The sequence below is a fragment of the Penicillium samsonianum genome (assembly GCF_028829775.1).
Source record: "Penicillium samsonianum strain IBT 33392 chromosome Unknown utg000003l_segment0_segment0, whole genome shotgun sequence".
Classification (NCBI taxonomy): domain Eukaryota; kingdom Fungi; phylum Ascomycota; class Eurotiomycetes; order Eurotiales; family Aspergillaceae; genus Penicillium; species Penicillium samsonianum.
In genome coordinates, this window is record NW_026643261.1 from 6,336,625 (window position 1) to 6,350,197 (window position 13,573).

General features: G+C 49.1%; 5 protein-coding genes across 5 annotated transcripts; 3 read left to right on the forward strand and 2 right to left on the reverse strand.

The window, feature by feature from the left end:
• Positions 1-250: 250 nt before the first annotated feature.
• On the forward strand, positions 251-1,198 carry N7471_006079 (mitochondrial 54S ribosomal protein uL23m; the record flags this gene model as incomplete). Its single annotated transcript, XM_057278798.1, has 3 exons — positions 251-366; positions 498-785; positions 922-1,198. 3 exons carry the CDS (start codon positions 251-253, stop codon positions 1,196-1,198), a joined length of 681 nt encoding a protein of 226 aa, XP_057138408.1.
• A 440-nt stretch (positions 1,199-1,638) lies between these two features.
• N7471_006080 (putative LON domain serine protease) lies at positions 1,639-4,534 on the reverse strand (the record flags this gene model as incomplete). The annotated part of the gene is made up of 3 exons (XM_057278799.1): positions 1,639-1,726; positions 1,782-4,008; positions 4,072-4,534. The coding sequence occupies 3 exons, from the start codon at positions 4,532-4,534 to the stop codon at positions 1,639-1,641; spliced, it is 2,778 nt and encodes a 925-aa protein (XP_057138409.1).
• A 385-nt stretch (positions 4,535-4,919) lies between these two features.
• Positions 4,920-6,280, forward strand: N7471_006081 (porphobilinogen deaminase; the record flags this gene model as incomplete). The annotated part of the gene is made up of 2 exons (XM_057278800.1): positions 4,920-5,361; positions 5,445-6,280. Coding segments are annotated over 2 exons (1,197 nt in total), but the record flags the coding sequence as incomplete, so codon positions are not given.
• A 103-nt stretch (positions 6,281-6,383) lies between these two features.
• N7471_006082 (IGBP1/TAP42 family protein) lies at positions 6,384-7,615 on the reverse strand (the record flags this gene model as incomplete). The annotated part of the gene is made up of 3 exons (XM_057278801.1): positions 7,351-7,615; positions 7,019-7,295; positions 6,384-6,959 (listed from the first exon to the last, which is right to left on the reverse strand). The coding sequence occupies exons 1-3, from the start codon at positions 7,560-7,562 to the stop codon at positions 6,384-6,386; spliced, it is 1,065 nt and encodes a 354-aa protein (XP_057138411.1). The 5' UTR covers positions 7,563-7,615.
• Positions 7,616-8,351: 736 nt separating this feature from the next.
• N7471_006083 (uncharacterized protein) lies at positions 8,352-13,534 on the forward strand (the record flags this gene model as incomplete). Its single annotated transcript, XM_057278802.1, has 14 exons — positions 8,352-8,458; positions 8,514-9,080; positions 9,135-9,242; positions 9,294-9,969; positions 10,032-10,090; positions 10,143-10,212; positions 10,267-10,335; positions 10,386-10,568; positions 10,630-11,700; positions 11,758-12,161; positions 12,219-12,732; positions 12,792-12,977; positions 13,029-13,181; positions 13,235-13,534. The coding sequence occupies 14 exons, from the start codon at positions 8,352-8,354 to the stop codon at positions 13,532-13,534; spliced, it is 4,467 nt and encodes a 1,488-aa protein (XP_057138412.1).
• Between the last annotated feature and the right edge of the window lie 39 nt (positions 13,535-13,573).

Genomic DNA, 13,573 nt, shown 5'->3' on the forward strand with positions numbered 1-13,573 from the left:
ATCAATGGATATCTTCTAGAATACCCAAACTCTTTGTTTAGGAAACAAATATCAAAAATTTACTTAATTTACCGAAGACACAGCGTACTCAATTCCGACTCTTGACTGAATGTCCAACAGTGAGTGTTGCGTCGTTCATCGTTCATTACTGGCGTGTATACTGAAGTCATGTGACCAGATCGGCCAACGCAGTTTTGATGCGCGGTCCGCAAGCACCTCCAACCCCCAGATTCCTCCATTCAACAAAACGATGGTGCGTCTCAGCAGTGTTCAAGCGAAAGCCCTGCGCCGCCTGCAAAACCAGGCTGGGATCCAGGAACCCCCCAAAACCAAATGGCCCAGCGTCGTCGGCAAGCCCGTGTACCTGTACGTTGCCCAAAATTTCCAAGAACCCCGACTCCGCTCGACCAAAACAACATCTCAGCGGACTTGACCGGCTTAATTGAACATTTGTCACAAAATAAAAAGGCACCACAGCTAATTTCTTACCTCATTAGGCCTGAATTCCGTGTCGCTCTCGTCCGCACCCCCAACCTCACCCCCCGATATGCTCAATTCCGCGTCCCCCTCAACTTCAACAAGTTCGATCTCCGCAGCTACCTATGGCACTTGTATGGAGTCGGAACCCTCAGCATCCGCAGTTACGTCCAGGCACAACCAATCACACGAATCTCGCGCGATAACAAGGGTTTCGGCCCGTGGCGCCGACCTAAGTCGCAGAAGCGCATGACCGTTGAATTGAAGGAGCCCTTCGTGTACCCCAAGGAGCCGGAGGATCTGACCCCGTATGTGACGCCCACCCTTAACCTTCTTGTTCTTTTCAAGTTCAATTCCTTTGTCTTCCCTCTTTCTATTATCCCAATACTACACATGCACCTCCAACCAAACTGAACATAGCAACTAACCCATTTCCACCAATAGCTGGGAGCATGAAAGCTGGTCAAAGGCCGAGAAGTGGCAGATCGACCAACAAGAAAAGGATAACCCCAAGCCGAACAAGGGTGAACAGCCCGATCGCGAGTTGCGTGAGGCCTACAAGGAGCAGGCCAAGGCACTGCTTGAGAACAAGGAGACCTGGAGACCGACCTGGAAGGCTCTGGGCTTGGAGCCACACCAGGCGGTTAAGAATGGCGGGTTCGGCCCTGCTTCCACACTGCCCGCTTGGTATTCTAAGGGGCGGAAGCACGGAGCGCGGTAATCTGGTATGATGGGATTCCTTGCATTGTTCTGAATGGTTTTTTTTCTCCCTCCATTGGGGAAACTTGGTGTTTCTTGCTCTATCTTCTGGTCCATGTTAGTTTGGCTGGATCTGTGTATTATACTCTTGGGGTAGATTGTATACATCTTGAATTTGGCGTATCATATTTCCGACCTGGTCGAGGTTTACATGAATCTTTAAGATAAAAATAAGTAGTTGTAAATTGTTATATTGGTGGTAAAATTGAACCCGGTATGTTGAGTGATATAGACACGAAATATTGACTGGCATGAACGCATCACGAAAGACAAGCTGATTAAATACAAGTCACTGGGGCCTTGGGCTATTATACGCTATGCAAAAATGAGGGTGGGGGACCGAAGTGCTGGACAACAGATGAGAGAGAGGCGAAGCGCCTGAAACTTGATGTTGAGAACGGCTTACAGTCGGCTCTCAACAAAGTTCATCTGGTGTTGGCCCGGCCACTGGGCATCGGGCCAGACCTGGCGAAGCCCTTCCCAAATGTGCCTGTGAACAATTGTTAGCAGTTGAACTAAATCAAGGTTGGGCGGAGATGACATACTTGACATAGATGATTTCCAGACCATCCTTGACTTCCTGTGGAACATCTTTGACGTCTTTGCGGTTGTGATCCGGGAGCAGCACGGTCTTGACGCCCGCACGCAGAGCACCAATCAGCTTCTCTTTGATACCACCGACGGGCATGACCCGACCGCGGAGGGAGACCTCGCCGGTCATGGCGATCTGCGGTGGGACAGGCTTGTTGCTGAACAAGGAGATCAAGGCAACAGTGTGGGCAAGACCAGCAGAGGGACCATCCTTGGGGATAGCGCCGGAGGGGCAGTGGACGTGCAGGCTACGGCTCTTCATGATATCTTCACTGGGGTCGTGGGTGAGACCGAGCTCGAAGGAGTGTGCCTTCACCCATGTCAAGGCTACTTCGACAGATTCCTTGAGCACGTCGCCCAGCTTACCGGTCAGCTGGACGCGTCCGTTGCCGGGCATGTCTGCCACCTCGATGAACAGGATGCTGCCCTGGCCACCGGTAGAGTAGGCGACAAGGCCCGTGACCACACCGGGACGACCGTGTTTCTCGGCGATCTCTTCCTCGAACCGCTCGATTCCCAGGATATCCTCCAGGTCGTCGACTGATACAACAGGGTTATAATCGTCTAGGCGGTCCGCGTCCCCGGCGTCGGCATATTGAACGGCCTTGTGGCGACAGATAGAGCCAAGTTCTCGCTCTAGGTTGCGCACACCTGACTCACGGGTGTACGAGGTGATGGTCTTATCAATCACCTCGTCGGACATATTTACCTGGCCCTCGTTGAGACCGTTGGATCGAATCTGCTTCGGGATCAGGTGTTGCTTGGCAATGTGCCTCTTCTCAACAGTGGTGTATCCAGACAGGGAGATAGTCTCCATGCGGTCGAGCAGAGGTGCCGGGATCGTGTCCAGGGAGTTGGCAGTAGCAAGGAAGAGAACCTTGCTCAGGTCGATAGGGATGTTGATATAGTGGTCGGTGAACGTGTGGTTCTGCTCAGGATCGAGAACCTCCAGCATGGCGGCGGACGGGTCGCCTTGGAAGTTGGCGCCGCCGACCTTGTCAATCTCATCAAGGAGAATGACGGGGTTTGCAACACCGACCTTCTTCAACCCATTCACAATCAAACCAGGCATGGCTGCAACGTATGTTCGTCGGTGGCCCCGGATTTCCGCCTCGTCTCTGACACCACCAAGGGAGATCCGGTGGAATTTTCGACCAAGCGAGGCAGCAACAGACCTGGCCAGACTGGTCTTACCGGTTCCAGGGGGTCCCACCAGAAGCAAGATAGGGGACTTGTCAGTCATACGCTTGGACTTGAGAATCTCAAGGCGAGTCTCCAACGCAACCCGGTCAGACTCTGACAGCAGGGGGACATCCTTCTCGACATCTCCAACTGCCGAGGAGTCCAAGTCCCTGGAGAGTCCTGAGATCTGGCGTTCAACATCTGAGTTGGTGGACTGCTTCAAGCGCAACACAGCCAAATACTCCAGAAGTCGCTTCTTGATTCGCTCTAGGCCGTAGTGGTCCTCATCCAGCTGCTTCCTGGCGTTCTTCAATGTTTCTGGTCCAAGCTGATCCTCTGTCGCCTTGGTCCATGGAATTTCTGACAAGTTTTCCAAATAAGTCCGGCAAACACCGTACTCGGCGTTAGCAGGGTTCATCTTTCGCAGGCGTTTCAGTTCCTTGTCCGCAACCTTCCGAGCTTCGGGGCTAAGCTGCGCATCATTCAACTTTTGCTGTAGCTCATCTACTTCATTAGGCTCCTTCTCTTCGTCATTGCTACGCCCGCCAGGGGGCGTCATGCCGGAGAGACCCGAAATTGCACGTTTTGCGAGGAGCTCACGTTCACGGGGGTCAATCTGACTGATATCCATCCCGGAGGAGGGGAACGATGTCGAGCCAACCGAGGTGACCCTGACGCTACTCTTAATATGCTGTGCCTGTCTGGTGAGGATCTCGACAACCCTTTCTAACCGTTCCTTAACATCCAGCGAGCCGAGAATGCGTAGCTTTTCCTCAAAGCTTGCATCAGATACATCGGCCATAAAATCGGCCAACTTTCCAGCCTGTGTCAATTCTGTCTTTGATATATAGAGCTCGAACTTTCGGGCAACGAGTGGCGAGAGACGAGAGGAGGCTGCCGACAGCAATGAGGAAAGGCGGAGAAGAGTAAGAAGCTCTCGAGAGAGCTGTCTCAATTGTTGGAATAGCGTAGCGACTTCTGCGTCGCCTTGGCCAGAGTCTAGAAGCATAGGAAGTATGATTAGCCAAGTGGTCTCTGTGCTTTGTATCCGTGGAAACTAACTAGATTCATCATGAATGAAAACCTCGGCCTCAAAGTATGGCCGGTCTCGCAGGATCTTCTTAATAGAAAATCTTTGCGAGCCTTGAACAAGCAAGAATGGTTCGGAATAAGCCCGGCGCTGAACTCCGATGACTTTGCCAACGGTTCCGTAACGGAACAGGTCCTCCTTCCGTGCCTGACCGGCGTCAATCGAGTCATATTCCTCCTTTCGCTCTGAGTCCGAGTCATCGCCTTCGAGGAGCTGCTGTCCATCCCGGCTCAGGAACGGTGAGTTAAGTGGAACACAGCCGAAGGTGATGGTACTCGCATCTCGCTTTGAAGGCTTGTCCACAAGTGACGAAAGGAGATTGGCGAGGTCGGGACGGTTGGAGACTGGAATACGTAGAGTCACGCCGGGTAGCAGAACCGAGCCTTTAGGCAGAGGTACGAGGGGAAGCTTGGTACTTCTACCGTTGGATCCCATGGTGTACGGGCCCTGGTGATGATGGAATGGGGATGGCAAAGATGGGGATTCGGGGAGATCAAGTTGTAAAGTTTATGGGGAATGTGGAGAGGGGGAGTTAAATGGTATTATATGAAGAGGAGAGATGGAGGTTCCAGAATCAGGTAGATGGGAAGTCCGGGGGAGATAAGTCGCATGTCTCGTAATCTCCACGTCCCGGAGCCGAGGTTGACGATCAACTGGGGAAGAATCTAAGGGATTTACTCTCTGATTGATTATAGTTTATATCTAGTTAATTTTATAGACCTACATGTTTATATTATTGAGTCTACTGTTATTCACTTATCTCTATTTCCTGGATTATTGTATATACCTAACGTTGTACGGAGTACTCCGTGATCCAGTTGGAATTACCTGTTCGCACGTGTCCCGTGATCGGAGGTCTCCAAATCCGCTTTCGCCTCTTCGCCTGACTTTCCTCGGCTGTTTGGTATCCTGCGGGCATAGTTCATACAACGTCGTACACATTTACTCGCCTTATTTCCAAGCCTATTCTCCGCATACGATTTCTTTTCCCCTCAAAATGTCTACCCCCGCCCCCACCCAAAAGACCATCACTATCGGCACCCGCAAATCTAAACTGGCTCTGCTCCAGACAAACCTGGTCCTCGATGCATTGAAGAAGGCATTCCCGCAATATGAATATAAGATCTTCTCAAAGGAGACAGCCGGTGACCTGAACACCACCATCGCGCTGCGAGATTTCACTACCAAGAACCTGTGGACGGAGGAATTGGAGGAATTGATGATCGATGGACAGGTCGATGTGATCGTGCACTCGCTGAAAGGTTTGATAATGTCTCGATCTCATACAGCGTAGCTGTTTCAACCCTTAAAAAAGTGCTGACGACGACTTCTTCGAAATTATCAGATGTCCCCACTACTCTCCCCTCTTCCTGCAAGCTAGGCCCTAGCATGCCCCGCGAAGATAGCAGGGATGTCCTTGTGGTGAAACAAGGTTTGCCATACAAGAGTCTGTCCGAAATCCCCGCCGGATCCGTAGTCGGAACCTCCTCCATCCGCCGCACAGCACAATTGGCCCGGAAATACCCCCACCTTAAGGTCCAGGATGTCCGTGGCAACATCGGCACTCGCCTGTCAAAGCTAGACGCTGAAGATAGCCCTTACGCCTGTGTCATTCTGGCCGCTGCTGGTCTGCTGCGTCTTGATTTGGCGGATCGTATCACCCAATATTTGGACTCAAAGAACAGCGGCATGCTCTATGCTGTTGGGCAGGGTGCTCTCGGTATCGAAATTCGCAAGGAAGACACTGTTCTCCAGGATATGTTGGACAAGATTGGTCATCAGGATACCACATTCTCGGTCTTGGCTGAGCGAAGTCTTTTGCGGACTCTCGAGGGAGGCTGCAGTGCCCCGCTGGGCGTTGAAACCGAATGGGTCCAAAATGCACAGGGTGCTAAGCAATTGCGAATGCGGTCAGTTGTTGTCAGTGTCGATGGCAAAGAATGTGCTCAGGTAGAATTGGAAGCCGATATCACCTCTGCTGAAAGTGCTGAGGCCTTCGGCATCACCGTAGCCAAGGCTCTGGTGGCTGACGGCGCTGGAGACATTCTCGAGGCTATCCAACAGAACAAGGCCAAGGACAGCGTTTCTACTGCGGTCTAAATGTTCAGATAGACTTATACTGTAACTAGGCAGATATACCATGTTGAAAAATGAAGTGAACGAGTTTTCTTGTCTATTATGCTCATACTCGCTCGGGATATCGAGAATATTCGCCAAGAACTCCGTCTATCGTGGCTTTTTTGGACTGTAGTAAAGCAGGGCTGCTCATGCCGGGTATTTCAAATCATCCCCGGTTCAGCGTGTTTCCAGCACCCTTCGGATTAGCTTCCGTGTACTCGTCCCAATTTCGTGCCTTCATTGTCTCCTGGTCGGCAATGTTGTGATCATCCTCGTCGACTAGCGGTTTGATGCCAGACTTCTCGCCTCCTCCTTCAATGACGTTTCCTCGTCTGTGTTCTTCGTCGAGATATTCCTCAATTGTCATGGTAGGAAGGTTATGACCCGAGCGAAATACTCCTTGTTGCATTTCTGCACGTCGACCCAACAACGTAAACGGCTGCATTGGCTTTCCTTTGCTGTTCAGGATAGGGCCACCTCTGCCGCCCCTCAAAAGCTGTGACATTGAAGGATCCAAGCGTTCTGAGTAATTTAAACCTCCAATATTGCTTCGCTGTCTGGGATCGTCCGTCGGTGGGGGGCGGGGCGGCGCGTTGCGCATAGCTGAAAGTATCGATAATTCCTGGATCAGGAGATCCAAGGCCTGGAAGGTCTGGTGGGTATAGAGCTGGATCTCTGCTAGATAAAGGGAGCGGGTGTCATCATCGTCACTTTGCAGTCGAGTTTCGTTGCGAGCGAAGTACTTTAAGAAATAGGGTAAGCAAGAACCCCAAACAATATCTAGGGAGAAATTCCACATACCTCCAGTTTCTGCTTGAGTTCTTTTTCTTCCCGAAACCGTGTCACTTTAATTTCCCGTCTGGCGGCAGCGTCGTTGACTGGCGCCAGGGTGAAAGATGTCGGATTGGCCATGTATTGCTCAAAGAGCTTCTTATCTCCGTCAGAGAGTAGCAGGTACTCATCCAAGCGCATCAGGTATTTCTCATATTCTTCGAGCGCACGCTTGAGGACAGCTTCGCGGTCTGAGATAGCAACTCGCTGCAAGAGCTCGGCTAGATGGTATTCCAGTGTCATGTACCTAGACAACAAATCAGCCGAATGGGCAACGCAATGCCGGAATCAAGGTGGCGTACTGGATATCACCGGTTGAAATATCTTCCAGCAGCTCATTAGAGCTGAACAGAGACAGCATGCTCACTTGACGCTGGCATTCTTGGAATTTGGTGATCGTTGCATTCACCTCGTCTCGGTAGGTCTCGGCGTTGGTGTCACCCCGCGATCCCAGTGCACTCTTTTGCTCCTTTGCTGATGCAAATAGAGAGCGAAGACTCTGTGGTTCCTCCATTGGTTCTGATATTTCTAGCAGACTTAAATTAGATAGAAGATATGGTATGAGAGGTGTTTGGGGAAGGGTTCGCGTGTCCCCCGCGATCTGGATCTGAGTTTTGGAAATACGATAAGGCGATAAGGCCAAGCTTCTATCTGATAAGCCTTGATAAAGGAGCTCATACTTCGATTTTCCTCAAACTTTTGGGTTCTATAGATTTATTCCGAGGTTGGAATCAAAGCTATGCGCTTAGTTTAAAAGACTCCATTTCTTATAAAAGTCAATGTATGTTTTCTCTATCCCAAGTACGTACTGATTGGCGGGTTTGCATTGATATGTGTTCATTCCGCTCTTATTCTCCTCTAGGGCTCTCTTTTGTTTTACTCTCTCTTCAGATAGTCGTTCTTTTTGAATTATTTTACGGGGTTATTCTCTTGGTCTACTTATTTCACCCTGTGCACGGGCATCTTTGACCTTATTCTTACATTCTCGTTGGAACAGGTTGCCTGGGTGCATATATATGTGGGGCCTGCATACATGTGATTCTTAGTATATTCCAAGTGCGAACGACCTCACTTATGAGATATCCATATCCAAGTAGGAAGGAGCACACAAGCGTATATCTCGTTGGCTCTTGCCAAGTTAGATGCTGCTTCCTCTCTTCCGGGTTTGACGTTCCCACTTCCGTATCTTTATTTATTCTTCTTCTTCTTCTTCTTCTTCTTATTCAACATTTCTTCTTCTTCTTCTTCTTATTCAACATTTCTTCTTCTTCAACATACCCTAGCACAGGATAAGATTGTCAACATGGAGCCCGAAGACACCACCTCAGACCCATCCGGCGATGAAGCCGTGGTTTCACGATTGACAGAGTCACACCGACACAGAGCTCAGAATGCTATGTTCACTGCACTGTAAGTCTAAAATGTATTTTAGCTTTAAGGCCTATATATGCTAACAGCTTGGAAGGCTCGAAGAGCATGTTGTCAATGGGCCGAGAAATGACCCCAATGGGGCACATATCGAACTATCTGATGCGGAACTTTCAACTGCTCGTTTGCTCGCAAATACAGAGCCCGGAGGTGGGGTCCTGGACCCTCGCGAATACCAAATCGAGCTCTTTGAAAGAGCACGGGCTAGCAACACAATTGCGGTTCTCGATACAGGGTCCGGGAAGACTTTAGTGGCTGTGCTTTTGCTCAAGCACATTCTCCAAATCGAACTCAACAAACGTGCAAATGGCACAAAACCTCGCGTTGCCTTTTTCCTGGTGGACAGTGTAACTTTGGTCTTTCAACAGTCTGCGGTCTTGAGAAACAATCTCGATCAAAGAGTCGCTCATTTTTTCGGCAATCTAGGACCTGATCTTTGGGACAAACAGACGTGGAACAAGCACCTTGAAAAGTACATGGTGATTGTATGCACGGCAGAAATCCTGAACCAGTCTCTACTGAATGGCCATATAAGGATTGACCAGATCAATCTTCTGATCTTCGATGAAGCCCACCATGCCAAAAAGGAGCACCCATATGCTCGGCATGTAGCCCATTGTTTACTTATAACATGACGACAAAAGCTGATATATATTAGTATCATCCGAGACTCTTATTTGAAAGCGGATCCTGAAAAGCGCCCAAGGATCTTCGGGATGACTGCTTCCCCGGTTGATGCCAAGTGTGACATAGCGGAAGCAGCAATGTGAGCGCCCCAGAATAAACAAAAGTGGAAGTTTCTGCTTACTGTATATAGCCAACTCGAGACTCTTTTAGACAGTCGCATTGCAACAACATCGGATCTTGCCCTCCTGCGAAATTTCGTGAACAAGCCAATGGAGGAGGAATGGGTCTACGACAAGCTTCCTCCGCCGTTTGAGACCAATCTGCATGGTACTTTGAAACCCAAGTATGGGGATATGCCAATCCTTGAAGGCGCATTTCGATTTGCATCGGTTGCAAGCTCAGAATTGGGGACTTGGTGCGCAGACCAGGTATGGACTCTGGCCCTGGCAGACGAAGTGTTGCCCAAGCTGGAGGGTAGTATCGGCAAAGCCACCGATTCTGATACCCATGATTCTGAAAAGGCCTCAGAGGAGATCAAGCGGATCCAAGAAGCCAACCAGCTCGTCAAGGAATACATTGCAGACCAGGCATTTACGCCGAGTGATCTCAGCTCCAAAGTCGAGCTTTTGATGAGAAAGCTGCAAGAACAGTTTGCTAAGTCGCCAAATACCAAATGCATTGTGTTCACACAACGGCGCAATACAGCTAAAGTATTGTTACAGCTATGCGAAAAGCTGGAAATTCCAAATCTCCGTCCTGATATTTTGGTCGGTGTTCGCAAAGGAGATGTCATAGGAATGAATTCCACATTTCATCGGCAGTTTCTTGTTTTGGTTAAGTTCCGAAAAAGTGAAGTCAACTGCTTGGTGAGCTTTACACAAACCAAAAAAAATTGAAAAGCTTGTAGAGAAAAACTAATCATTCTCAGTTTGCAACCTCGGTCGCAGAAGAAGGCCTTGACATCCCAGACTGTAACCTGGTGGTTAGGTAGGTCACCGACCATTCTAACCACTGCTGTTGCTTCTACTGACCAACAAAGATTCGATCTGTATGACACGGTTATTCAATATGTCCAAAGTCGAGGCCGTGCCAGACGCGCCGACTCAGTGGTTAGATTTCCTTCACTTTTATGAGATGCAATTTATTTACTCACTACTTTGCAGTACGCAACCATGGTTGAAAGTGGTAATCGCAACCACAGCATGAGACTACAGGACGTTCGAAGAGCAGAGGTAAGTGTCCTTCCCAGGTGATATAGCACTGAGCTTATTGACATGAACAGCATCTCATGAAGAATTTCTGCAACATGTTGCCGGATGATCGAAAATTGTACGGAGACGGTCACGATATGGGAGTGCTTATCCACGAGGAAGACCGGAAGAGAACATACACCATCACCAGCACAGGTGCCATGTTGACCTATCGCCATGCGATTGGTGTACTGGCTCGCTTTGCCAGCTCATTGGTAGGAGCCAGTTTGTTTCTGCTGATTTGCATCATTAAAGCTAACGGTGACAAAATCTCAGCAATATGAAAATGAGATCTCGGCCTCAGTCACATACATTGTCATGTCAGAAAACGAATCATTCAGCTGTGAGATAATTATGCCAGAGAAATCGCCTGTGCGAAGAGTGCTTGGATGTCCCGAATCAAGAAAATCACTCGCTAAGCAGTCCGCTGCTTTTGATGCATGTATGCTGCTTCGCAAAAAGAATTTGTTGGATGAGCACTTCAATTCTGTCTACCACAAGCGCCTGCCAGCGATGCGCAATGCCAAATTGGCCATTACTTCAAAAAGGACTGACCAGTACAGAATGCGTAGTAAACCCTCAATCTGGGCTAGGCAGCAGGGAATCACTCCAACACGGCTCTACGCGATAGTTATTCGCCTCATTCCATCAGAGCCTCTGGCTAGAGCTCACGGAAGCATCGTGTTACTGACACGAGAGCGGATCACAGCAATACCGACTTTTCCGGTCTTCTTGGATGATGATATCGAGACTACGGTCCAGTCTCTGTGCATCGACGGGTGCCTTGAGATTGCTTCCGAAGAGCTCGAAATTGTGAGCACATTTACACTTGCTGTTTTTCACGACGTGTTTCACAAGACCTACAAGCCTGTCTCGGAACAGTTTCCGTACTGGCTTGCGCCTGCTCGAGAAGATGTCGACATTGGAACGTCAACAAATCTCTTTGACATAATTGACTGGGCAGCTTTGCAATATGTCCAAGATAACCCCAAGCTTATGTGGTCTACTGACATGGAGCCGGAATCGTTGCTTACTCGATTCATCTACGACGACTGGAATGGAAAGTATCGATACTTCCCGCTTGCTATAGACCCCAATCTACGTCCTTCAGACCCACCCCCATCCTACGCACCATCTCGAAAATGGTGCGACGATATCATGAATTGGTCCTTGAGTTTGAGCAAAAATTCACGCCCAAAATTCTTTAACCGATGTATCTGGACTCAACCGGTCGTACAGGCAGAGTTGATCTGCCTTCGGCGGAACTTCCTTGACAAAGCAGCCGAGGAAGAGAAAGCATCCAACTCGAGATGCGTCATTTGCCCCCAACCGTTGGTTATATCGGCGGTTAGTCTTGTACTAGTATACGTTTCAGCTCACCGAAGATGCTAATATGTAATTCAGATTTCCATGCCTGTGGCCGCGACGTGTTTTGTCTTCCCAGCAATTATCACTCGAATGGAGTCCTACCTGATCGCCCAGGAGGGATGCAAAATGTTAGGCCTTGGTGATATTAAGCTCGAATATGCCCTGGAGGCCTTCACCAAGGATTCGGACAACACCGAAGAGCATCGGAGCCTACAGATTCACGTTCAGCGAGGAATGGGGAAAAATTACGAGCGCCTTGAACTATTAGGTGACTCTGTGCTCAAGATGGCAACATCCATTTCGCTCTTTGTTCAAAATCCCGACGATGATGAATACGACTATCACGTCAACAGAATGTGTCTCATCTGCAACAAAAACCTGTTCAAAACCGCAACTGAACTGAAGCTATATGAGTACATACGTAGTCGTGGGTTCTCTCGGTATGTTCTTTATGTTTAGTCCTAACAAGTGAGTGTTTAACTGACACCCAACCACAGGCATATGTGGTATCCCCCAGGCCTTTCGCTCGAGTATGGTCGAGACCACGCCAAATTCTTTGCTAGTGAAGGAAAGCACTCCTTAGCAGAGAAAACAATAGCAGATGTCTGTGAGGCCTTGATAGGAGCATCGTTGCTCTCGGGAGGTGATGATAATCGTTATGACCTGGCCATCAAAGCTGTGACCGTCTTCGTCAACAGTCAGAACCACACGGCAACCTCATGGAAAGACTACATCTCCGCATATTCCATTCCTTCGTACCAGAATAGGGCGGCCGATGGATTCGAAAAGAACTTGGCCCAGCAGATCTTCGAGAAAGTAGGCTACGAGTTCAAGCACCCCCGTCTTCTGCGGTCGGCGTTCACGCATCCATCTTATCCATTGGCATGGGCCAAGGTGCCTTGCTACCAGCGGCTTGAGTTCTTGGGTGATGCACTATTGGATATGGTGTGCGTGGAGCACTTGTTTCATCGGTTCCTTGACCGAGATCCGCAGTGGTTGACTGAACACAAGGTCTGTATTTTATTTAGTAAAGCCAATCTACACAGTTCCTGGCTAACATTAACCAATAGATGGCTTTGGTATCCAACAAATTCCTCGGTGCTTTGGCTGTAAAACTAGGGCTTCATCTTCATCTTCAGCATTTCAGCAATCCTCTCTTGATCCAAAACAGCAAATACGCGGAGGAACTTCAGCTCGCAGAGAGTGAAAGCAATGGAGAGGTAGACTATTGGCTTTCGACGTCAGATCCTCCAAAGGTATGTTCTCTATTTAACACGGGCATAATCCAAATACTCACCGAATCGCAGTGTCTTCCCGACATGCTTGAGGCCTATCTCGGTGCCATATTTGTTGATTCTGGCTTCGACTTCGCAGTGATTGAGGCCTTCTTCAAGAGGCATATCCTGCCGTTCTTCCACGACATGTCAATTTACGACACATTTGCAAACCGGCATCCAACGGTAAGGTCATCTCCTGCCCCTGAGATTATACCCTTCGTACTAATAGATCATAGACATTCCTTCATAGCCAAATGACTCACAGCTACCAATGTGTTGATTACTGCTTGAAATCTGCAGAGGTTCCTGCCGTGGAGGGAGAAACTCCCAGGGTCTTTGCTGCGGTTATGGTGCACGGCCAATCCATTGCCAGCGCAGTTGCATCTTCTAGTCGGTATGCTAAAGTGAGGGCTAGTACCCAGGCATTGACTGTTATTGATGGAATGTCACTTTCTGAGTTTCGGGAGAAATATCATTGTACTTGTCAAGGTGGACAGGTCATCGTGGACCGCGCAAATATCGGAACCGCAGTTTGAAAGGGAGAGATATTGTGGAGGGCAGCTGGGAAATTTGTT